Source organism: Hermetia illucens, chromosome 5 (assembly GCF_905115235.1).
Source record: "Hermetia illucens chromosome 5, iHerIll2.2.curated.20191125, whole genome shotgun sequence".
Taxonomy (NCBI): domain Eukaryota; kingdom Metazoa; phylum Arthropoda; class Insecta; order Diptera; family Stratiomyidae; genus Hermetia; species Hermetia illucens.
This window is the reverse complement of record NC_051853.1, coordinates 42,755,888-42,783,013: the sequence shown is the minus strand read 5'-3', so window position 1 is coordinate 42,783,013 and position 27,126 is coordinate 42,755,888. Positions and strand designations below refer to the sequence as shown.

General features: G+C 42.6%; 1 protein-coding gene across 1 annotated transcript in view; it reads right to left on the bottom strand.

The window, feature by feature from the left end:
• Positions 1 to 2,942: 2,942 nt before the first annotated feature.
• The window catches only part of LOC119657275 (J domain-containing protein), a 111,883-nt gene continuing 87,699 nt past the window's right edge, over positions 2,943 to 27,126 (bottom strand). Inside the window, exons 3-4 of the mRNA XM_038064114.1 lie at positions 12,921 to 13,037; positions 2,943 to 4,786 (exon numbers count right to left, since the gene is read on the bottom strand). Coding sequence (XP_037920042.1) covers positions 4,583 to 4,786; positions 12,921 to 13,037 — 321 coding nt within the window. The 3' untranslated portion in view covers positions 2,943 to 4,582. The remainder of the gene's footprint in view (positions 4,787 to 12,920; positions 13,038 to 27,126) is intronic.

Sequence of the window (27,126 nt, the reverse complement as noted above, 5' to 3'; positions counted from 1 at the left end):
CGGAATACATAGGGATTGGCAAGATCATTGCCTTGTAGAGTAAGAGCTTTGACCCTATGGTGAGCAGTTTTTCTAAGCTGAAATAGGCTCTGTTGGCTGCCAACAACCGTGCGCGGATTTCATCATCGTAGCTGTTATCGGTTATGATTTTCGACCCTAGATAGGAGAAATTATCAACGGTCTCAAAGTTGTAGTCTCCTATCTTTATTCTTTCCGTTTGACCAATGCAGTTTGATGTCGTTGGTCGGTTGGTTTTTGGGGCTAACATTACCCTTATGTGTTTTGTCTTATCTTCATTGATGTGTAGCCGCCTGCTCGATCTGGATGAGGGTACTTTGCGCGCCAGGTAAAAGAGGACGCATGATAGGGTATCCGCTTGTCGTAGACCGTTGTTGATGTCGAATGGTCTTGACAGTGATCCTGGTGCTTTTATCTAGCCTCGCATATTGGTCAGGGTCAGCCTGGTTTGTGTTATTAATTTCGTCCGGATACTGGATAAGCTATGCTATCATAGGCGGCTTTAAAGTCGATGAAAAGATGGTGCGACTGATGCCCATATTCCAACAGTTTTTCCATCGCTTGCCGCCGACAAAAAATTTGATCTGTTGCTAATTTGCCTGTAGGGAAGCCTGTTTGGTATAGGTCAATTATGTTGTGGGCGTACGGGGCTATCCGACCTAGAAGATATAGGAGAACATCCTATAGAGGGTACTCAGGAATGTTATACCTCTATAATTGCTGCACTGTGTGATATCCCCCGTTTTATATATGGGGCAGATAATGCCTCTTTGACAGTCATCAGGCATTGATTCGCTGTCCCACAACTTGAGCATTAGTTGATGAGCCACTTGGTGTAGTCAATCGCCTCCATATGTAACCAATTCGGCTGTAATTCCATCGGCTCCTGGCGACTTATGATTTTTAAGCCGATGAATTGCACGGACTGTTTCTTCTACACTTGGTGGTGGCAGTATTTAGCCGTCGTCTTCAGTTGGCGGGACCTTCAACTCGTCGATGTTCTGGTTGTACCCAACCCATCGCTCCAATATACCTATTCTGTCGGAAATCAGATTACCCTCTTTGTCTCGGCAGGATGAGCATCGAGGTATGTATATTCATCCTGCTGACTTGTTGGTGAAACTTGCGCGCCTGGTGCGGTTGCTGCCTGTACTTTTCGAGTTCACAGACCTGTTTGTTCTCCCAGGCTTCCTTTTTCCGCCTGCGAAGTCGTTTCTCCGCTCGACGGAGTTAGTGAGAAGTCTCCGCGCGTGCCCGTGTCCTTTGAGAATGCAACATTACTCGGTATGTGGGACTCTTCCGTTCCGGTGCAAGCTTACATTCATTGTCAAACTAGTCGTTCTGGCTCTTTTTTGGCGGCTGGGGCCAAGTATTTTTGTGGCCGTATTTATGATAACGTTCTTCGGGTGATTGTGGAGATCATTTGTTGATGGATAATCTGCAGGATTTCTGTTGCCTATGATTATTGCGGCATCCATTGCCCTCTTATAGGTGTTACGGAGGGCTCTGTTGTGGATGGCTTCAGTGTCAGCTCTCACCTGATTGTCAGAGATGATTCTCGGTGGTGTTGTTAATCGAGCTCGGAGCACCATGCCAACCACATAGTGATCTGAGTCTATATTGACCCTCTATATGTTCTGACATTCATCATGGCTGAGAAGTGGCGGCGTTCGATCAACATGTGGTCAATTTGATTGAAAGTGCTCCCGTCTGGAGATGCCCACGTTTGTTTGTGGACTGCTTTCCGCACAAACCAAGTACTTTCAACAACCATTCCGTGCGATACTGCTAATTGATAACAGCATGTTTCATTTTTTGGCGGAATAAGAAACCTATTCCGAGCACAAACCCGTCCCTGTCCAACGAATCTCCTGAAATGCTGTTACATCAGCCCCATATTGGGACAGGGTATAGACTAGCTGCTTTGCAGTTCCATCTCTATACAGGGAGCGCACGTTCCATAAGAAAATGCGCAAATCGTTATTCCGTTGTCGTTGCCAGGTTCGTCGTTGAGTAGTAAATCCAGCCCGAGGTTCCTTTTGTGGTTTCGTAACAAGTTGTTTTGCATGTAGGGTTGTCAGCCCTACGCAACCCCTAACCTGGAGGACCAGTTGATACAATTTGTTCCGTTTTCAGGGGCGGCAGACTCGCGTTCATCCTTGTCCGTCTGCAGCTTTTTGTTAACAAAGAGCTCCCAGCAGTCACCAAGTGGAGGTGGCGATAAAGTTTGGTAGTAAAGCAGTTGGTGTTGGTTCAGCAGGCGTTTCCCCGGTTTTATGTTGGTGGGTCCAATCCATGTTCCGCCCTAGGACCTATACTACGCTCCGACCACCGTTTATTGAATGCCCGCTATAATATATGGTATTGTCACTTTTCTCCAAGAAACCATTCTCGAAACAGCGCCACTCTTTGAACACAATGGCGTCAGACTCTTATTGTATCAGGGTATCGACTAACTAATCTTAAACTTTGAGTCTGTACAAAGAAAGCATGTTCCATGAGAAAACCTTGCCCCGTGTTATCAATACAGGTCGAGGTTGCTTCCGCGGCCTCCTTCCAGGTTGTTTTTCGTGCAGGACTATAATCCCTGCTAACCCCCAACTTGGAAGATTAATTACTAGAATTTGGCCAGTTTAACAAAAATATTGAAATAATTCTGGATTTTAAATGGAAAATTTAGATTTTGAAAAAAAACCAGAGCGGGTTCATAAAATTCTCAACCAGCTTTCGAAATCGAAAATTCTAAAGTTGGTTTTGAATAATTCAGGAAAATGATGTTGGAATTCAATATTAGTTTGGAAAATCCTGAATTTGGCTTGCAAAACTTACATAATTTGTGTACTAATTCGTGGTATGTTAGTATCCAAATATGCGAAATGATGCCTGGATTATCATCGAGTGCGAAGAAGAAAATAAAACGCACATTTAGACGGTTGGATAGAAATAGAGATCTCTTTATTTTATATAATCATCTTCACCCAACATTGTACGATAGTTTGGTACATTGATAATAATTGTATTGTTTATCACACAAAAATATTTCACATCAACGATATTTATTTTACTCTAATTCATGTTAATCATCAACATATTGACTAAGTTTTTACTTGTCCTATTTTGATGCTTTCAATGTTGATTATAAACTCATAAAAATTGTGCATTATCCACAAAATTCTTTTTTCCTTAAATACATCTTCAATTTTTTTTTAATTATTTTACTTTAAAATATCGTTTATTTATGCATATATATTGACTTTTTTGGAACAACAACATTAAAACAGCGATTTTTATGGTTACCATAATATAAATGAATATATAATATTTTCTCCATCAACTTTCATTGTTTCATGATCGTTTGTCTAAAAGTTTTTTTTCTAATTTTTTTTTTCAAGGCGTATTTACGAATTGGTTGTTTCTCCGCCGTTAAAATACGCTTTATTTAATGCAAAAGGTGTGTTAAACGCTGTTAGAAGCGGGTTCGTGTCTTGCTCCAAATTTGTTTTTATGTTTTTTTTTTGTTTTTGCGTGAAAGTGTATTATTTGTGTGATTTTAATTATTCACGAAATAAAGATTTGCTGCAGAATAGATTTTCATAGATGATATATCGTAGCTTCGCATACACATGGGGAAACAGGGGATTGTCTTGGTCTCTATATTTTCTTATTTAATTTCATAAAATCCAATATGCTTGTAAATGTATTTTATATAAATCACATTAAAAAATATTTTATTTTTTCAAATCCATTCATCTCTTAACAATAAATACTTATCGCCTACTTATAGGTAACAATTAATAGTTTCTTTTTAAAAATAAAACTCTCGTTTCGATCTCAGCTGAAATTACAGTTTCTTAATTTTTCTTTTTTGCACGTAATATTAGAATACACATATTTAGTTTTTAAAGATATTGACACATGAATTTAACGACAATCTATACGATTTTCATCTGTTTATTTTTGAATATTTATTTATTTCAAATAACTTTGTAAACGTAACACTCAATACTTACATTTATAATGAATAAAGTTCCACACAGAAGTAATACAGTTTATAATTGTAGATTTGAGTTTTATATATTATATTTTTAATATTTCTCCAGTATTTTTTCCCATAAAATAAGTCTTGCAGACGTTTTCTCGCACTTTTCCATCTCGTATATGATGTATAGATTACAATAAATATTTCTAGTAAATTCTTCATGGTTCCATCTTCTCGAAAAATTGGTTCAGTTTGTGTGGTAAAGTAACAATCACAAAAATATTAAATTCATAGAAAGATATAGCTTCATGATTCCTTTTCTCCAAAGAAGTTCAATATTTTCAGTGCTTTCAGGTATACAATATAAATTCCAGCAAATCCTGTTCCAAAGCTCACTTCGTTTCCAAAGGGACACATAATTATATATGTATATTCGAGTATATTAGAAAACAGTTAAGAAGAAAACGCTTCTAAAGATACATTGACTAAAACAGAAACTAATATTGGTAACAATTTCCAAAAATAAAATGTGATCTGGAAGTATGAGCGTCATATTTTGACACTTGAATTTATTTTATTTTTGTTTTAGATTTCATAATTACGGAATTTATTAGCAACGTCGGAATTCTCGGTGCCCCATTCTCCCTTGCGGCTGCCGTAGTAGAGAGCCGCACCTCCTTCTGAAGCCCGACGAAGTGATGGGTTGGGTGGTCCAGCGGAGAGACCACTTGGAGCTCCAGTCTCCGGGAGCATCCGATCTTTGGTTTTCGGGGTGGCCCAGTGCATAGACTGTAAGGAAAGAAAATATTCAAACCGAAAGATTAGAAAAGAATGAAAGATAGCATCTAGGTTGTGAAATAAAATCTTAACATTTCACCACTTTTCCGGAGATCTGATTGATTTCAGCAGGATTGCTTGTACAATCGTAATAGGATTAGACTTCAGTTCACCCACCCCTTATTGTAATAAAAGTCCAACGAATCTTCTATCCATTCCACTCGCTCTACTTCCAAGTGATAAATTTCCAAAAGGTATACTTTAATATTGAACAATATTCTAGGAACGTCCGGTTTATACCCCTACATTTTTCCGCTTGTAATAAAATATCCTTTCCTTGCGTTGAATAAAAGATAACAAAAGAAACTGTGAGAATAAACGTTTGAAATATAAGTACACATACGAGTATAGCCGGGACAGCTATTCAATTAGGAGTCCCCTTATAGAATTAATATCCTCATAATCCATTCATATCCTTTTGTGAAGTGTCTTCCGCATAGAAAGGCTATATTTTATAGAAAGGTCATTAAATTTATTATGGAACAAAGACAAATGATTGGCTATAAACGAAGCTTTCAATTTACTCTCCTGTTATCTAGACTTTTATTGAGCTAAGATTTATCTGTTGCTCTTCTATGGATGAAACGTATTGCGAAATGTAATATGTCCTGAACCAGAGAACCAGGGACATATTGCTAAGAAGTAAGAATGTTCGCAACTTCAAAGCTAACTGTAAAGGGCTTTTAAGATCTTCCGGAATTGAATTTAATGTTAGTGACTGGTACATAATTAAATATTATGTACTCTGTTCAATTTGAAGCATAGAAAGGATGTCAAATAAAAGTATCTTTATATGTCCGACCAAACAAACAGATTCCTTTTTGTCAATTATTTTCGTCTATTTTCCGAATACGTGCCTATTTGTGGTATCACTGAATACAGATATGAAGGCGTGTTACCCATATCTGTATTTATCCGGTACCCCTGGAGGCTCTTTTCCAATGAAGAAACTCTTTCAGCACCGTTACCCCCTCCATTTTATGATCATGTTCTACAATATGCCATGACACTGTAGAATTGATATGTGCCTTTCCATCATCATCATCATCAACGGCGCAACAACCCGTATCCGGTCTAGGCCTGCCTTAATAAGCAACTCCAGATATTCCGGTTTTGTGTCGAGGTCCACCAATTCGATATCCCCAAAAGCTGTCTGGCGTCCTGGCCTACGCCATCGCCCCATCTCAGGCTGGGTTTGCCTCGTCTTCTTTTCCCACCATAGATAGACTTTCCGGGCTGGATCATCCTCATCCATACGGATTAACTGACCCGCCCACCGTAACCTATTGAGCCGGATTTTATCTACAACCTGACGGTCATGGTATCGCCTATAGATTTTGTCGTTAGGTAGGCTACGGAATCGTCCATCCTCATGTAGGAGAGCAAAAATTCTTCGGAGGATTCTTCTCTTGAACGCGGCCAAGAATTCGCAATTCTTCTTGCTAAGAACCCAAGTTTCCGAGGAATACATGGGGACTGGCAAGATCATAGTCTTGTACAGTAAGAGCTTTGACCTTATACTGAGACGTTTCGAACGGAACAGTCTTTGTAAGCTGAAATAGGCTCTGTAGGCTGACAACAACCATGCGCGGATTTCAACATCGTAGTTGCTATTGGTTGTGATTTTCGACCCTAGATAGGAGAAATTATCAACGGTCCCGCTTGACCAGTGCGGTTTGATGTTGTTGGTTGGATGGTTGCTGACGTTGCCATCATATACTTTGTCTTGCCTTCATTGATGGGTAGCCCAAGATCTCGCGGCAGTTTGTACGTATCGGGTCGTTCTTCCCATGATGTCAATATCGTCAGCATAGGCCAGTAGTTGGGTGGACTTAAAGAGGATCGTACCTCTTGCATTTATCTCAGCATCACGGATCACTTTCTCGAGGGCCAGGTTAAAGAGGACGCCTGATAGGGCATCCCCTTGTCGTAGACCGTTGTTGATGTCGAATTGTCTTGAGAGTGATCCTGCTGCTTTTATCTGGCCTCGCTTATTGGTCAGGGTCAGCTTAGTCAGTCTTATCAATTTCGTCGGGATACCGAATTCTCTCATGGCCGTGTACAGCTTTACCCTGGCTACGCTATCATAGGCGGCTTTAAAGTCGATGAATAGATGGTGCAACTGGTGTCCAAATTCCAACAGTTTTGCCATCGCTTGCTGCAAAGAGAAAGTCTGATCTGTAGCTGATTTGGCTGGAGTGACGCCTCTTTGGTATGGGCAATGATCTTCTGGGCGTATGGGACTATTCGGCCTAGCAAGATAGCGGAGAAAATCTTATGGATGGTACTCAGCAACGTGATACCTCTATAATTGCTGCACTGTGTGATATCTCCCTTTTTATATATGAGACAGATAGTGCCTCTTTGCCAGTCCCACCCCTTGAGCACAAGTTGATGAACCACTTGGTGTAATTGGTCGCCTCCATATTTAACCAATTCCATCGGCTGATTGTCAGAGGGTATTCTGGGTGGTGTTGTTATTCGAGCTCGGAGCACCATGCTAACGAGATAGTGATCGGAGACTATATTGGTCCCCTATATGTTCTGACATTTATCAAGGCTGAGAGATGGCGGCGTTCATGTTTGTGGACCGCTTTTAGCGCAAACCAGGTACTTCCAACAACCATTTGCAGCAATACTGCTAACTGAATAATCCGCAGTCCGTTACCATTGGTATCCCCTACTTGACTGTTGAAATCTCCAAGTATGATTTTGATATCATACTTGGGACAGGCTTGGAGGGTCCGCTCAACGACCTCGTAGAAGGTATCCTTCTCCAACTCTGCAGTCTCCTCTGTAGGGGCGTGAACGTTTATGAGGTCTATATTTCTAAACTTGCCTCGCAAACGCAGAGTGCATAGCCATATCCCGCTTATATTTTCAAAGCCGAGAACAGCAGGTTTCATTTTTTGGCTGACCTGCTCCGAGCACAGCGTTTACTGGATGGCCGCTATAATATATGGAAACCGGTCCCTGTCCATCGCATCTCTTGCAACTCTGTTACATCAGCCTTATATTGGGACAGGGTATCGGTTAGCTGCTCAGCAGCAGTTGGTCTGTACAGGGAACGCACGTTCCATGAGAAAATACCCTGGGACCTATACTACCCTTTGACCTTTTGCGCAAGATATCTCATAGATGTCGCTTTTTTTCTCATCCTTTTTCAAGTCTTTTTCATTGCCTAATTGCGCTTTGAACGTGTGAATCCTGCTTGATCCTACTGCTTTGATGCTTTCTTTGGCCAATATTCGTCGCAAAGCTGGGAACATTTCCGTTGAGTATGTTATGCTGGCTCGTTGTGACTCCATCTTCCTCCTCTCTTGTTCCAACAAAGTTGTTAGGCGATTTCGTTCCTCCATACCTTTCATCTTCTTAATTATCCTATGGATTCGAGTTGGCCGAAATCCATTTTTCGTTGCTCTATGCACAATGTATGAGTTTTGTCTTTCAAACTGTTCATTAGTAAGAGATATAGACAAAAGTCAGGCGGTGGACCGGTAGGCGGCCACTTTATGCGGGTGTGAGCGGTTTGACGTTATATACTCGATGGCTTCCTATATATGTCGAATTCGAAGCCGTTATTCCTCTTTAGTATTTTGATGCCGAGGAAGGGAAAACCACCGTTTGATTCCTCTTCCATCGTGAATTATATATTAGGGTGCCACTTGTTGATTTGGTCAAGTATATCATGCTTATCGCCCTCTTTTACAATGGCCAGAATGTCATCCATATACCGTAACCAAGCTCAAGGTTTGATCATCTGTCGCTCCATTTTCTTTTCTAGGTCTGCCATGAAAATTTCACTTAATAGTGGAGATAATGGGTTATTTTTTCAGTCAAAAACAAAAAAAAATTTCTATTGATTTACATAAACGCACCGCTGCGAGTGGGTGTGACGCGCTCGAATTCTGGTACCAAGCGAAATCCCGGTGATTTAAGTGTAGTTTGTGCCCTGACAAAAAGGGAATTTGTTATTGCGCTGGTCAGGAAAGCGGAAGATGCCAGTTTCAGAAGTGTATACCGCATCATGAAAGAGCTTTTACGAGGTCGTAAATTTTTTCGATGGTGCTGTGAAGGAAGGAAGACTGGCCACCTCATCCACAGGAGGCGGAACCCGGATGAGGTGGCCAGTCACCGTAACATTCGGATACGGGCTGTTCCAACGAATAAAAGAGAAATCTTTTCGGACATCATTGCACCCAGACAGAGTGAAACCGTTAGGCATGCCTGCAAAATTATTTATCGCTGCACCTTCAGTTAATGCAGATCTGTACTCGAAAGGAAATCATGGGAATACGAGACATTTCCCAAAGAGTGGAAGAAGGGGATGAACGCTAAAATTCCAAAGAAAGGCACTCGTCCTGAGGGTGACAATTGGAGGGGTTTCTACGTCCTCCGTGCCTCAATAAAATATAATAAATAAAATAACCCTGAAATGCATGAAGGAACACCTCGAAAGCTTGAACGTTTTCCGCTCGGGAATCCTCTGTATTGATCACATCAGCATCCTGCAGATCTGGTACTTTCACCTGTACGTAATCCTGCAAGACGTCAAAGAATATCTCCAGGATTCTCCTGCATTAACCGGATCAAGTACCTTCGGATCGCGTTGGGACAATGCGTGGAATTTAGATATCCGTTTCACCTGCTCTTTGTCGATTTCAAAAGAACTTTCGATAGCGTGAAGAGGAAGTGTACTTGGCGTGGTCTATCCAGGACGGGCATTCCGGAGAAATTTATAGCTATTACCAGAGCAATATATGATGTCACTTGCTGCATCGAGGTAAAATCCCAGATGATTTTGAGGTACAAAGCGGTCCGCTAGGACTGCATATTACCAACAATATTATTTCTTCTTGTCATCTGCGACGTCTTTCCCTCGGGCACCACCTTTTCGTGGTGGGGGAGCCTGTAATAGTTTGCTACTATACTAAGGGTGTCCAAAACATGAATATGGAAACAATGGATTTAAACTCTCCAAGTGGTAAGAAATTACAGACTTCGAATCCACCCGCGGACATAAGCAATCACGTCGCGGCCGAGGGGCGAATTTTGGAGGCCTCACCACATTCAAACTTTCACGCTTCCCGACTCAGTAGAAAGCCTGCACCTAGTGCTGTACCATTAGGTGTGGTAATGTTGAGAGAAATCGGATCCAGGGAAGTGGAATCTTCGGCGGAAGGTGGGGATAAACTGGTAACCCTGTGAGATCCACACCAGACACACCCGACTCTTCTCTCAGCGGTAACTGTGCTCCGCACCAGGAATACGGACACAGAGGCAGGAGGGAAGAGGGCGTATATGCAAGCAGCAGCCTCAGTTCTGACCGTTGCCGTGGGAGAGTCCTCCCTGAGCTGAGAGCTGAGCTGAGATTTTACACAGAGGATAATAACGAAACCTGATATCGACGATTAGGAGGAGATATACAGGCAATCTTAAGGCAGCACAAAAGAAACTGCTTAAAACAACTCGAGAATGTCAACATAAACTTTTAGAGTGAGGGCTAAGTGAAGAAGGCTAAACGTGCAAAGATCATCGCAGGTGAGCTGACCACACCTTCCCAAACAAATTTTTCTCACTCTATTCCCTCTTCAGGCCTTTATTTTTAACCCACTATTCGCCAACACCTTTAAGACATGCCTAAAAGAGAGATATAGCCTACTGAATAGGAAAAAGTAAAAAGTGGGGTTGCGATCTACTTGTTGGATATGATGGGAGCTGAAGTGTCGGTATGGGTCTCGGGGCGTCCACTATGGATACAATAAACATGATGGTGAATCTAACAAAAGACGCGATGAATTTGCGCGGGCTCTGTGACATGTTCGCTCCGCGCGTCAAGTCCATATTGACCATCGTCAACTGAAACCCAAAGGCGCGTTGGCTAAAATCAATGTTTCTAAAAAAAATAGGGGAATTCAGAATTATCTCGTGGAGAAAGTTCTGCCTGTGCTTCCCGATTGCATGCTTCGCGATTGCCTTAGCTATGATTATTATAGCAGAGTATTCACACGATCTGAGAACGATGTAGTCCTGGCAGGAAAGGGCCAGATTGGCCTTAGTTGATGCGAAAATGGAAAGCTTCTTGATAACTTACCGGAGAGAGAAAAATATTGTCAAAATAGAACTCAGTGGACACAAGGTCAACTTTACACCGGCGCCGCTTACAAAGTCTCAGAGAAGAAGGGGACCCGACCTGAGTGCGGCAGTTGGAGAGGTATCTGCATGGTTCCTGCCGTCGCAAAAACAGTAACTAAAATAAACCTGGAACGAACGAAAGAGCATCTTGAACGCTTGATCGACAGAGAGCAAGCAGGTTTCCACTCCGGATCCTCCGAAAGTAGAGTCCATCAGGATTGCATCTTGTCACTGATATTCATGGGGGCTTGCCCGAAGGACATGCAAGAATTTATTGGACGATGATATCTTTCCTCGAACACCTCGACTACACTGTTTACTCTCTCATCGGAAAGAAAAGGCGTGCTTTCTGCCGTCGGTCACACCGGACTGGATGTTTCTGCCATGTCTAAAATCTGGAAATATAGTTATCTCAGCACCAAGATAAAGTTGAGACTGTCTTCGGTCTGTGTTGCTATATGGGAGTAGCATAGGTAAAGTGAACTTCATTGCTACCCAAAAGCTCCATGCTTTCGTCAATACCTGTCTGCGTTATCTGATTACGCTGGTCTGACATAATCTCAAATAAAAAATTTGGTCAGCACATAAGGCTGGTACTCGTACGCATTGTGATCGGAAGACGAAAGTGGCAGTGGATAGGTCACAAATTAAGGCGGCGAAATTCACGAGCTAAGTGACGAGACGCTGAAGACGAACGTGAGACCGGAGAGTAAAATTGGTAATATACTTAAATCGAAGGAGAACTACATTGCAATTCCCTCCGCAGTACTAAAAATACAAACTGAACTGTTGAGTAAGACAAGGGGGAGGAAACTCTGAATAATCAAAATATGAGGGCCTGAGGGGAAGCCCACCCATAGAATGATATTTAAATAGTAGTCCTGTGTGATAAGACTCGGAGGAATAGGGTGGCTTTTCGTAAGTGGGAATTTAGTTTCGTTGTCCCCACACTGCTTTTTGATGGCTGATATCAGATCCTAAGGTAATATTATCGCAAGCCCCTGCTATGTCTATTAGGGCTACTAAAATAATTAAGGGTCTGATCTAGAACTTGAGAGAGTTACCACTAACCAAGGTTCAACACAATTACCAAGTTCAAACAAAGATTTAGCCGGAGTTATTCAAATTCATCTTATAATTAGCTTCTGAAGTAAATATTTTGAAGGAATATTCAAAATAATTAACTACGCAGCGGAGGCCACAGCAACCCAATCTGACTTCATTTAAGCTCCAACTAAGCAGAGATACTCCCACATAAATGCGGTTAACAGGACAAATTTTGCAAGTCAAATGGTCATCATGAAAGCAGAAGAGTCTTTCATTCTCTCAGGTAGCAGAATAAACGGGACCTTTTTCGTAATTTATCACGCTCCCTTAAAGATAAATAAATGTCCTTAACATTATTTCACCAAAGTCGGGCTGTAATGTAATCCATTAACAAAGTTGAATGGCAGGATGGGAAATACTACACATTTCACCTTTTACAACTCCATGTGGACTATAGAAACTTGTATCTTGTTATCATTCTCCCTCTCGCATACTGAGCCGGTTACGGTTATCCATCGTGGCTTCCAGAACATACATTATAGATTAATATGGATAGGGACGTTGGAAAAGAAGCTCAAAATAGAATGGGTGAAGCACTCCTCCAGGACATCCACGTCTCCTACAAGATGGACGCAATGAGCAAGAAAATCGAGCGTAGGCTGATAATCAATATTGAACATTTCGTAACGAGTGTCCAGGGACACTTCACTAGTTTTCTGTAAAGTTTTACGTTCCTGATGATTTTTCGTGTCAACACATCTTGGATGCAAGGATACATATCGGTACACAGGAAGAGAAGTCATTAATTTTCTGAACGTGAGAGAATATATCGATAACATATATGGGTCTTTCACAGGATAGACACTAGTTATTGATGAAGGGTTGGGAATCGTTGTCTACTCACCTGGTGCACGTGCTCTTTCATTCCAACCCAGTTCTTGTAGCTGATGCTGATTCCACTGTGGCGCCATTTATCATAATTAGCGCGCTTTTCAGGATCGCAGAGAATCTCCTTGGCTTCCTGGAATAGAATACGAAAAAATAAATTCTTCTAAATGTTCTCACTGGGTCGCTATTTTTAATCAATCGATTTAACCAGGGACATGTATTTTCAGAGTAAGCTTCTGATAAGGGTATTTTTACTTCAACCTATTCAGACTTGACATTTTCTTATAGATGAGCTTGACATAATGTTAATGGCGATGTTATGTGTCGAGAAAAGAATTCCCTTCTCATACATGGGCAATTAATGAGAGGGAAGCAGAAAGTCCAAGAACATCTTGTGTGATCGAGGGGGGGGGGGCGCTGTATAGCAGACATATAGCTGGAAGAAGCAAGTGTCCCAAATTTAAAAAGGTTTTACCAGCAGTAGGAAAATAGTGTGGATTCAAATCAAGTTTACTTTGAGCCGGCCATAACCCGGCTACTAGAGGGAATATCTTTACGTCTACAGTTACTACATTCCTCCAAGCTCCACACCGGCCCCGAGCTTTATTTTGCTGTATTCTTGCATTCTACTTTCTAATGCATAGTCTTGTTTATATATGGTTGCGATTTACTACTTAGTGGGGTATAGCGTCAACCACACCTACACGCCACGTTTGTAGTAAAGTGTCCTTCAGCTTCCCCCACGGTTTCTCGAGACGCTCACACTCATTCTCTACTGTTCTGCACCAAGTGCCCTTGGGGCGACCCACCCGTTCGCGATCTTGGGATGGCATAGCCCGAAATGCAGTTGTCGCTCTACCTTAATGTGTGACCTATTCACTGCGAATTTCGGCGACATACGGAACAGGCTCGCAAGGTATCCTGGAATATCTGCGAATACTACACATGCGATATAGGTAATCGTTTTTGATGTAAGAAGTCAAATTGTTCAAAGTCTGTACTCCTAAAAACTGGGAAAACGTCAGTCTATTCTACGAAATCAATGGACCAAAAAACTTTTTAGCTATGAAGAAAACTCAAATATCTGGTAGAGAATTCCGCTTGAATACATCACCTAAACGATAGATTGGAGGTAAACATTTTCAAGTGGGAAATTAACTAAAAATCTTCCCGCACGGAAAAAACGAGGATTGATTACCGGCAGCTGACGGTATCCTTATAGGCTACGTTTCTTTTAGGAACGAAGCGCTCAAGGAGGCAGACCTGCAAGCGTGATATTGCTTAGTACTGAGTGGGTATTGTACTCCCCTCGATATTCCAGATCTTGAGAGTACGTACGTTGTTTGCTCATCACATGCACTACAAGGCTGCTGGCTAGTTGTAATTCAACGAAAAAAACTGCAACAAACGTGTGTTGCCTGTGACCCTACTTCCTCCAATTTTCTTATCGTTGATCTTCAGGCGACAGCTAACGAACGTAGAGAACTGTTTTACCTTCTTACCATACCCGCGATATCTCTGCTGCCATAAGGAAGACATCCAACATTTCTATCTCGAAGAGCATTTTATCCTCTCTAACCCTCCCGAATAGTGCTCGGAAGGGAACTGGTATTCTAAGATCTCAAGTCTTATTCCCCTCATCCAGAATTACGATGAGTTCAACCTTTAAATTTATCCCGATAAGCCAGTAGGATTATATATTCGATGCTAATTAACAATCCTTCGATTTTCATATAAAACTCCGCGAAGTTCTGTTGAGCAATAACTCCTCTTATTACTTCATTATCCTTTTGATCTGCCCTCGAATATTATAAGATCGGTGAGGTTAAAGGCTAAGGTAAGAATTTTTGACCAATGACCCTTGACATTGCTTCTAAATCTCTCGGCAGCACAGGTACCATATTGCGCCTTTTATCGAAATACTTTGAAGATTCACAAGAAACTGCGGCCAGTCCAAATAGGACCCTTTGAAGCCGCTAAAATTTGTATAATACTGTGAACTCACTGATAACACCAGTGGTTTACGTATCAACCGGCGTTTTCAAATAATCAGAATAAGCTTGAATTTCTATTTTAATTTGGAGCATACAAATCTTGGTAAATATTTCCAATTGTCAGGAAACGAGCTCCAGATCCAATGTGAAATTCACAAAGGTAGATGTGGTGATAAAATACTTTTATTTAGGAGGACCCAATATCGACTGCTTTTAGTTTTAAAACTTGATCCACTGACACAGCATCCAACCAGGTGAAAAGCAGGTAGATCTATAACGACATTTCAAAATGAGTCAACGCCGCATTGTGGCTCTACTTCGCATTCGAGGCAGAGAAGTTTGCTTCTTATTTTGAAAGAGAAGAAAAACCAGCTGATGCGTGGCCTGATGGACGGATGTTTTCACCTTTACTTGAAGAACAGGGTTGGTGCTCGCATGATACCCCAACTCAAAGGACTACCTTTCTTTATGCTCGTAAAGTCCTTGAATTCTTCCATTTGTAACGTATTTTTAAACACGATTCCAGGCATGCCATCAAAAATAGCCCTTCCTATAACAAAGTGCATTGCAACGGCATGCAACTTACTAATGCTTCTTCTCTTGAAGATTGTCCAGGAGTTATTCCCTTTGAAAAGGTATAGGGGTGGGTACGTATGGGGACTTCCTAAAGAAACACTTGGATGCGGCATTAAGACCTTCAGTAACTAGGGAAAAACTTGTGGGGACCTGCGGCAGAATTGGAGACGAAGGATGGAAATCCCAAAGGGCACCCATCCTGAAAATGTCAGGTATCTCTTGATGGCAGCACTTGGGTCCATGCCGGTATTTCTTTATTTTCACTTTTCAGCTTCACTTTCGCATTACTGCTGTCACATTTTGTATTTCATGAGCTGATGCTGTCACATGCACCGGATTAAAGGGCACGAGAAATTTCTGTCGATAACGACGGGACAGGGACTGAAGTGCCCAAAAAGGATACTCAGAACATAAAATCAACACGCAAGACGTCAAGAGAAGCAAGATTACGAAGCAAGATTTCGAAATACCTGTTACCAGCGGTTTGTTTTTAGTGAGCAAACAGGCTGACATAGCATCCAATGCTGCAAGGTTTGGAGAAGGAGGACCAAGGACACTAATAACAAAAGCGGAGAAAGATGAGCTGGAAGCAGATTGCTGAACCGCAAAAACAGTAACAACCCCCACCACAGTTATTCAAGAGGGCGAAGAGAAGGAGGATTCAATTCTGAGATACCGCCAATGCCAAAAATTGTAACAGATGAAGCACAGGGAAGATCAATGAATGCCAAAACTGAAGGAATATATAAAAGGAGAAATTCGGTCGGGACTCAGGAACAGGGCCCAAATCCGGAGGAATTATCCTCCACACAACTTGGTGCAAAAATAATGAAATTGTTCGAGTTTATCATGCAGGTCAAGGAGAAGGAGAAACATTTCGCGGCCAATGCTACAGGAAACCTTTTCATATTGTCATAAACCTACCGCCAAACAAAAGAGTGCGGGGGGGATAGGGATCCTCTCCTCTAGAAATCATCTGGCACCTAAGAGGAAAAATAGAAACCCCGAAAAACAGAATTGAAAGTATGAAATAGAGAAAGCGTATTTCTACAGCAAAATCTAAGTGGAATGAAAATAATGAATGGACCAAAGGCATAAACAACAAAAAGGTTAAAAAGGAGGCCAGGTGAGAATTCGATCATAGCCGTTTATAATCTCCAGCAAATTCAATCTGCCATGCGCGGAGATATTGAAAAAGGTCAAACCTGATCCCAACTTAAAAGATCTAGACGAAAATGCCGGTAAAAATTGAAGGACCCAGAAGAAGTGCTGACTTGCATAACGAAGTCATAAACTCGCCCGGGGAGTACAAAAATCTCGATGAGGTGACATCCAAAGAAGAAACCTGCACTGCCTTGAAACAACAATTTAAGTTGGAGTATCAAGAAGGATCCATCGCGAACCCCACAATGCAACTGCTAGTGGTGGCAACGCAGAAGTTGTTGACTGTAGGACAAGTTTCAACTGGATAGGCTGTTTGCCACCAAAGAGTACATTAAAAAGTTGTTTCAAATGCTTCATATTTGAGCGATCCGATCAATGCAGGTGAAAAAGGACAGATTACCAACAACTCCAATCATCATCAAAGGCATAACAACCGGTGTCCGGTCTAGGTTAATAAGGAACTGCAGACACCCCGGCTTTGCGTCGAGGTCCACCAATATGCCCATTCTGTCGGAAATCAGATTTGCCTCTGTGTCTTGGCAGGATGAACATCGAGATGTGTAAGGTTTCATCCTGCTGACTTGTTGGTAAAACTTGCTCCCTGTACTTTTCTAGTTCACAGACTTGTTGGTTCTCCCGTCTGCAGAGGCCCATGTATGTTTGTGGACCGCTTTCCGCGCAAACCAGGTACTTCCAGCAACCATTTCGTGCGACCCTGCTAATTGAATGATCCGCAGTCCGTTATCATTTGTATTTTCGTGTAAGCTATGGGAGCCAACGTATCGCCTGAATACGGACTCCTTCCCTACTTGGCTGTTAAAGTCCCCAAGTATGATTTGGATATCGTATCTTGGACAGGCTTCGAGGGTTCGTTCTACTGCCTCGTAGAAGGTATCCTTCTCCGACTCTGCAGTCTCCTCTGTAGGAGCGTGAACGTTAATGAGGCTTATATTTCTAAACTTGCCTCGCAAGCGCAGAGTGCATAGCCGTTTGCTTATGTTTTCAAAGCCGATAGCAGCAAGTTTCATTTTTTGGCTGACTAAGAAACCTACCGACGATTCCGTAGCCTACACAATGACGAAATCTATGAGCGATACCATGACCGTCCGGTTGTGGATAAAATCCGGCTCAATAGGTTACGGTGGGCGGGTCACTTAATCCGTATGGATGAGGATGATCCCACCCGGTAAGTCTATAAGGGCAATATCAATGGTAGAAAAAAAAAAAGACGAGGCAGACCCTGCCTAAGATGGAGTGATGGCGTAGGTCAGGACGCCAGACAGCTTTTAGGGATATCGAATTTGTGGACCTCGGCGCAAAACCGGGATGTCTGGAGTTCCTTATTAAGGCAGGCCTAGACTGGATACCGGTTGTTGCGCCGTTGATGATGATGAAGAAACCTACTCCGGGCACATGATTTACTGGATGGCCACCATAATATATGGTGTAGCGGCTCTTCTCCAGAAAACCGGTTGCTGTCCGACGCAACTCCTGTAACGCTGTTACATCAGCCCTATATTGGGACAGGGTATCGGCTAGCCGCTCAGAAGCTTCATCTCTGTACAGGGAGCGCACGTTCTATGAGAAAATGCGCAAATCGTTATTCCGTTGTCGTTGACGGGTTCTTCGTTGTATAATCCGTCCAGTCCGAGGCTCCTGTTGTGGCGTCGTAACAAGTTGTTTTCCGTGTAGGGTTGTCAGCCCTACCCAACCCCCAACCGGGAGGACCAGTTGGTACAATTTGTCCTGTTTTTAGAACTCGCCTTCATCCTTCTCCGTCTGCAGCTTTTCGTTAAGAAAAAGCTCCTAGCGTACACTACGTGGAGGTGGAGATAGGGTTTGGTAGAGCAGTTGGTGTTGGTTCAGCAGGCGTTTCCCATGTTTTATGCTCCATCGTGGGTATCAATTCCAGTTTCGCCCTGGGACCTGTACTACCCTTTGACCACCCATAGATATTATCCTCACCCTAAGCAAACAAACTGCCTATTACCGAATACTGTACATACACAGGATGATGCCGAACGTGGGAGGGCCACGGCATACCTCTAGGTTGCTTATGGCCAGGGTGGTGACCAGAATCATGCTCTATGCGACCCCAGGCTGGAGGGAGGCGTTGCGGATGTTAGTTAACACTAACAAACTGGGTGAAGTTTACAGGAGGACAGCCCTGAGCGTATGTTTTGCCGTCAGGACTATCTCAGATGATGCAGTATTCGTCATCTCTGGAATGATGCTGATTGGCATCTTGGCAGATTAGATGACGAATATATACAATGCGAAGCAAATCTCTCCCTTATCGCACACGAGGAACACTGAGAGGGAGAGATCCATAAAAAAATGGCAAGAGCGGTGGAAGACTCGGGAAAGGGTCGGTGGACTCACAGATTCATTCCTGCCATCAAGGAGTGGTTGGAGAAACGACACGGTGAGATTAATTATAATCCTACTCAGTTTCTCACGGGACTTGGAGGATATCTCCAATACCTTCACAGGTTTAAATTAGAGACCTCACCCGACTGTCCCAATTGTGAGGGAGTCCCAGAGGACCCAGAGCATGTATTCTTCCACTGTCCGAGATTTGTGGAAGAAAGAAGAAATCTAGAGGAGACTCTAGAAGAGGTGCTGGTACCAGAAATTCTGGTGCCGAAAATGCTAGCACATCAAGAGAATTGGGATGCGGTAAACTCCATGATCGCATCTATTCAAGATAAATTGCAGAAGGCAGAGGAAAGGAGAAAAGCGCGGTCACGTGCGCCGCGTATAGAAGAAATGCGATTAAGCTAGAGTGAGCTGACTCTGCCCCGTGATGTAATACCTTATGGTGGTTCCGCGGGGCAGGGAGGGACTCGGGGGTGGTTTTAGTGGGTAAAAATCCCACACGCTGGTCTGTCCAGACCAGTGTCTTTTGAAGATTTTCACCTCCTCAAAAAAAAAAAAAAGACAGACAGACATTGAACGGATGTTAATAAGGTTTTGTTTGTTTTACAAACAAAACCTTAAAAAAACACCCATTTTTTCTCACAATTTAATTTTCCAATTTAATATAAATTAACTAAAAAAATAATGTCAAAAAAGAAAAAATAGCGTGGGATTATATATTTATATTTTTCTTTAGTTTTAAGAGTTCGCATTTGTTTAAAGTTTTTATCTATGATTGGAATCAAATAAAAAATGCTAATTAAAAAAGAATGCCTTCTCTGGTAGCAAACACATGTCTGCAAAGTTTTAGCAAAGTGTACTTAAAAATCTCACAAATGAGACTTTAATCTGTGAATCTGTGATTACTGTGGACTTTTTATTTTAAGAAGTTCTCCATTTAAAATAACATTTTCATAATCAACACTTCTATATCTTCATTTAAAATTAATTTAATGTAGAACGAAATAAATACAGGAAAATAGTCAAACCATAGTAAATCCCGTTCTTTCTGAGCTATTTCTACTGAATCAGAATAAATGAATATAATTGCACATTAATCCTCAAAAAAAAATCGATATTCTCTTGCTCTGCGTTTCACCAGATTGTAATCTGCCATTGAATAAGGCATGATTATACTCATTGCACCCCTACATGGACCTGGAGGGATGATGAAAGATGACTCAATATGGATACATGATTTGTATAGTTTCTGGCTCGTTGGGTTGGAATATTTTTCACTGAATGCAAATGCAAAAGTTTTAATTAATGCACTTGGTCGTAACTCGGCTTCCGTGTACTTAGCATGGAAAATATCCAGCTAACAAGGAAAACAATTAAACCACTGAAACTACTATTTTCATTAGTTCACTAGTTGGGGGTTGAAATCTAATAAACTACGTAGAATTTTGTATGGAATATTTACGAAGTGATGGAGGAGCTGACGCTAATTTGCTGTTCAGGTTAACTCCAGGTTCATGTTTGAATGAGCAAATGAACAGGTAGCAGGAAAAAGGCAAGAGAAAATCAATAAATCCCTAGATAAAGTTTTGAGCTCAAATTCGAAATGATATCAAGTAATAAAAGCAGTTTTTTATGCCGTATACAGCCCAGATGCTGCTTGTTAGTTGAATTTAGTTGTGCTTAGTAGCTTCCATGTGATGCATAGAATATTTTTTATTCTCTTTTCATCGGGGTCGACTTGTCTAGATCGGGTTCACCACTCCTACCGGTTTCATGCTTTATATTAGCGAAATCAAAAGCTTTTTTTAAATCTTTGTTTAACGAGTTATCATCAGCGCGAATGAAATAACTGCAACTCGTAGCTCCCTGGCGAGGAAGACGGGTCAGCAACCCTATCCGCTGGACCAAAACCGAGAGGCTGAGGAGAACCCATGTGGTAGCACCGGGACACGGTGCACCAAGGCTTAAAAAGGGCCATCAGACCCGAGTCTGCCCGGGGACTCATCTTAAATGGCAATAGGTCACGAAACCTTACCAGGGGTATGCTGATACCATAGGAACCGGGATAGCCACTGAATTCACATATCTCAGGAGAATTCCTGGTTCATGTGCGTTCAGCTTGGTTATAGCGGTTGGCCCCCTAGTCGGAGGTTGTGATTACGTTCTGACATCGGGCCTCAAACGTGGTGTTGCATTTCAACACGGGTGCCGTATTCCTTAGTTCGGTAGAGATTGGGCAGATCATGCATCCACTAGTATGAATGCTGAACCGTGCACTCAGTATAGATTGGTATCGTTGTACTTGTCCTAGCTGGACTCTGATTGTGGCCATAAAATCAATCTGTCTCTTAAGAAGAACGTGGGGTAAAGCCAACTTGACAGGTACTCACGCTAAATCTCCCAAGGACGTAACTCGTGCCTTCTTGATGATATACGCGACGCCACATGTTATTTATTTATTTAACGGACAATAAATAGAAAAAATTCCAATTGCAAAAAAATCGTAGTTTACACCTAAAACTAAAGTGCGAAAAAAAGCCCATGGGACCAAGCTGTAGTGCATTATAGCTCTGACATAGTCTCGGAATCGGGAAATGAAAATAAACTTCGAGCTTCGCAAAGGGCACACCGACAATGTCAGCGTTATGTGTACACTGCGATATCAGCAGAGGCGGAGCAGTTCATTAGGGTGATAGAGGGTTTGAAGAGGGTGCAAAAATTGAGGAAGATTTTACGTTCTTGGAGGTAAGGGTGACGAAAGGTACGGAAGCGGGCGGGATAGTCAACACGGGGAGGTTCATCTAGAAGAAGAACGAGTTCTCCATGACAATCATAATACCAAAAGGGGGACCATATCACGGAACAATACTCAAGGGTACTTCTCAAGAGAGACTTAAAAAGCATTATGGAGGGTTGGACCGAGATGAAATCAGCACAGGAATGCAGTATGAAACCTGACATTTTTGATAGCGTTCAGATAGGACAGAAAGCAACCATGAAGAGAGTAGGAGAAAGGGGTAGGAATGGTTTTGGCGAGTAACACATCGAGTAACTGATATTAGGAACCAACTTATTAACTGTGCACCAATGGGCCAAAGTATCCAGGTTTGCCTGGAGGGTACCATCGGGGACGAAACAGAGGAGAACATCGTGAGGTCATCAGCGTATAACAAGTAAGGACAAGTGAGGATAAAGGGGAGGTCGTTAATAAAAAAATGAAAAAAAAAGATTCCTATGGCACGCCAGAGGAGGGGAAAAAGGACTAAAAGAGCAACCATCAAAGGAAATGCTACAGGATCGGAAGGATAGGTAGCAGGCAAGCCATGTAATAAGTGATGGAGGGATGTTGAGAGAGGCAAGTTTGGATAATCGTACCCTACCTAAGAAAAGTCCGTGTAAATGATGTGGACTTCCTGCCGAGAGTTGAAGCATTTAGCCGCAAAGTCCAAAGGATTGGTAGCAGTGAATCGGTGCTTAATGAAGCCGTGCTGCTCCTTAGCTGGCCTCTTGAGGATCTTGGAGCTGAATTAGAGGATAGAAATAGGGCGGTAATTCTCAGCAAGAGTATGGTCACGGCGGGAGATTTAATCAGGAGCAGGTTGGGAGGACCATGAGGGCCGGGTCCGTCGTTGGCATCAAGGTTGTCAATGAGGTAATCCACCAAAGAGGGAGTAAGGAGGGGACCGTGAGGGGATTTGGAGGAAGCTGTATTCAGAAGGGAGAGAGGAGTTATACATCGAGGAAAAGTAATTGCACACATCACAGGATAGCTGAGGAGAAGAAGCAGTGGAGCCAGAGAATTTGGTGAAAGTGGGAGGGAACTGGGAGGCATTAAGCGCGTTACGGATATGAGACCAGAAAGGCTTCAAGTTACCACGCGCCCATTCGACTTCAACACTGCCCACATAATCCTTCCTAGACTTAACTAACAACGACTTAACTGAAGAACGCAGAACGCTGAAATGAACAAAGCCTGCACGGACGAAGTTTTTTATGGATTTCAGTGGTGAACCATAATGAGTAGGAGCTCAGTGAATTGGGGGGAAAATAAATCCTTGAATTCATTCAGAAAATTTAAAAATCCAAGAATACTCATGAAAACCGATATTATCCCCTTCAAAGTAATCCCCACCAATCGCAACGTAATCCCCACCGTCGATGTTTGGTGTGATCATCAGAGCGATCTTTTTTTCATTGCTCCTATGCTGCTCAAATTTTTTTGACTCGATTGAACAGGACAAAATTGCGGTAGCTATTGGATAGTATGTGTTGTGTCATGCAAAATACGCGAGTTTTTCTCCTACAAATCCTTTCGTTCTTGACTAATTGCCTAACACAAATGTCTCTTGGCGCCCAATTAATAGTTTACACTCAATCCCGAGAATACGTGATGCATGACACCATTGGAATCGATTAAAACCATGAGCATTGCATTTTTTTACGACTGGCTCTCGGTCTGGCGGTCTCGGCTCATCCGTAACACGTAACACATTCACCTGAATAAGCCAACGTTTTGCCCCAGCAAGGACTCAATTGATGCTAGTTAACCATCAGACAGAATGGAATAACAGGAGAGGAGAGCTTGGTCGCAGGTTAATGGTGAGAGAATGGGAGCTCAGTTGATTGGCGCCAGGGTCAAGTTCAAACCCTCAAAGTTGCCCTTACGAAAGTTGAACTTAGAGGGCTTGCGCATAGTATGAGAATTGAGACGTGGCAATTGTACCTCGAACTCAAAAGCAGGATGATGGGCATCAGCAGCAAGATAGGGAAAAGCCGGTCTGGCATGTTGGGGGAGGACTGAATCGAGAGTGCAATTTAGATGATTTGTGGTGTAGTTGAATTGAAGAGTACCACAGGTGCTCATGAAAGTGAATAGAAGGAGAGACGGATGAGAGGAACAATTTGGAAGTTTTGGCGGGCCGGAAATATTATGCCAGGAGAACAAAGGGAAGTTAGTTACAGTAAGGACTTCTGAAAGATTGTCGAAGAATTCATCGTACAGATAGAAGGGACTGAGGCAAGAGAAGTATACGCAGCATATAATAAAAGGGCTGGCGTTGGGAGGGAAAACACGTAAGGTAATACAATCATAGGGGGTAGAAGATGAAGAAAAGATGGATTCGGCCCGTAGGGGAGGCTTAACCGCAATCACGGCACCTCCACCAGCTGACTTACCTGAAGCTATATGATCTCTGTCGCAGCGAAAGACAGAGAACCCCTCAAGGAGCTCAGAGCTTAAAATCCTATCATCCAACCACGTTTCAGTGATACAGATGAGATGGTGTTGGAAAGCCAGGGCAGCAAGATTGAAGCATGAAAGCTTGGTACGTAGGCCTCTCATATTTTGATAATAAAGACTTATGCTACTTGAGAAGTTTTTTAAGCCGGTCGGCGAGGCAGGCGGGCGACACGAAAATTTGTTCATAAATTATTCCGCCGGTAAAGCTTAATGAATACTCCTTGCGACCAATAGGAGGGTTGGACAACTATGCGTTGAATGTCATTTCGGGCATGTTTGTGTCCCACCTACCTAGCGCAACATTTTCGTCGTCCTTGCCGGCAGGAGACTTTTGTCATTCAGCACTCCGAACTAGTCTGCACTTCCTCTTGGATTGAAAACTTTTATGCTTGGAGCGGTCCATAATCCACACGCAGTGTTACTCGAAATCAACCTTGTTGTGAGGTTGCACTAAAACCTGCTTGGGGCGGTGTGATAGGGTGCCGAACGAGGAGGGTTTTTGAGGGGCACAGATAGGTTTTGATGTACCTGCCATATTTTGAAATTTTTCCGTAGAATCGTTTCATCTAGTGAAGGAGATCCTGTGGAACTAAATATTTTCGCAGTCTATCTGGTTAATGGTTTCTCTAGATTGGGAGAGAAAATGTTGAGTAGGCAATATCTTCTCATGAACAGTTGCAGGTCGCGTATCGTGCGGTAAGTAGCATAGCTCTTGACCAAATTGGCATCTTCGACCAATTGTGCATGAGAAAATTCGCTTAAAGTACTTCATCAAGACGTAAACACGTTTCCAATATTGTTACTAACAAAGGGAAAATGCTTGACATACTGGCCATGCTGGTATTGACTCTGATATATACGTCCCTCTACAGCTTAATCCATGGCTTCTAATATAATATTTTATAATTGGACAACGTTATATTGTCAGGACGCTTTTGACAAAGGCAACTTATGGGGCGTGATTACCGTTCTAGAGGGAAGTACATCGGTCGATGAAACGCTTCTCAGGTTGGACGTTTCCAACACGCAACCTTTTCGGTTCGATTCCATATTTTTGGTGGCTTTCGGTGTCTGTAGGCATGTCAGCAAAATAATCTCAATTGCTTTCTTAGCAAATCTCTCCCGTTGCCAAATTAGTCCAGTTACCTAACATTTTGTGCTTCTGAGCCCGCCATCTACGGGCCATACTAATTTTTATAAGTAACTAACCCCTTTCTTAGTAACCGTCCAAGACCCCCTCAGACAACACCTTTCCGTGTTGGGGTAGCCTATAGTACACTAAGGAAATACATCAAGGTAGAAGTAGTGGATTGTAACTCTCCAAGTTATAAGGAGTCACAGACTTCTAATCCACCTGTGAATTTGATAAATTAGGACGTCCCCGAAGCACGAATTTCGGAGGATTCACCAGATTTATGTACCCCCATAGAGAAATTCCCATGGAAAGGCTACACCAACTGTCTACACCACGATCAACCAAAAAGGATAGTACAGCAACTTCCTTAATGGAAGGAACTGGAGACTCGATAACGGCCGGCCTGCCGGTGGCACTATAGCCTAGTTCATCCAGAAAACGGTAGAGAAGGCTCGGCAGAAGGAAACTTTAGCCGAAAAGGAGAGGGGCTACAGGCTTGCATATCAGAGCTTTGCTTTCTGCCTCTACCAGGCGAACCGGAAGAAAGGGAAGCTGGAGATTTGGACGCAACTGGTCTAATTCCGGTATGTGGAGACAGATCGATGCAGCCTGGACACCGTGAACCTGGGTTTCTAGTTGACAACAACGGAAGGCACTGCAAAACAAGGCAAAGTTTCTTAACAACAATGATATGGGTGTTAGTTGATATCCAGAGACTGGCGAGTGATAGATGAAGTCTCACTCTCAGATCATCGTTACTTAGGATTTAGTTTGACTATTGCAGACGTACAGTTTGTAATACAAGGACGGAATCCTAAAAAAACGGCGATAGAAAATCAATTCTGGAGTACTTTGAAGGAGCTTGCCCGGATGCCAACGCGTTAAAATGGTTACATGATGGAACCGAGAACTGCAAAGGCTCAGGAAATCAACCAGATAACTTCCAGATCATGCTTGCAAAAGCAATAAAAACGAAGGGTGGTTAAACTTCCGAAACTAACAACGTGCACACAGGAGGCTCGTAAACCGTTCGAAACGCGACTCCTTTAGAGCACACTGTGAGGAACCGTAAGGTTGAAGGGAGACTTCCAGGCAACGTAAAGCCCTTAATAAGGATGAGTCGCCAAGTTGGACTCTCTTTGAAAATTTGATGGTACTTTCACGAACTCCAGAGTTGAGTCTATACAGACTCTCTTGGAAGTACATCACCCGGGAGAACAGGTCTCAGAAGCGGAAGGGAGAATATTGGCTGATTTGTGGAAAGACGAAGGTGTTGCAAGCGGAGTTGGGATATTGCGAAAGCGGTTGTTGCCAATGAAAAAACGAGAGCTGCTGTACTATCCTTTCAATACTTCAAAGCACCTGGCATGGGTGGCATCTATCCAGCGATACTAAAGAAAGGTATAAAGCATTTAGAACGACTTCTAAGAAGTAATTCTGGTGGATGTACGTGGATGGCTACGTGCCTTCCTTTTGACAGAAGGTTAATGTCGTCTTCATCTAAGCCTGGGAAACATGACTATTCAAATCCAAAGAACTTCAGGGAAATCAGCTTAACATCATTTTCGCTGAAATGGCTGGGGGGACTGGTTGAGCATCACATTCGGAAGAAGGCACTAAGGTCGCTCCCACTAAATGAAAACCAACATGCCTACCAACGTGGCAAGTCCTGTGAGTGTACTCTTCGTTCTTTGGTTTCAAAGATAGAGGATGCAACTCTAAAGGGTGAGTACGC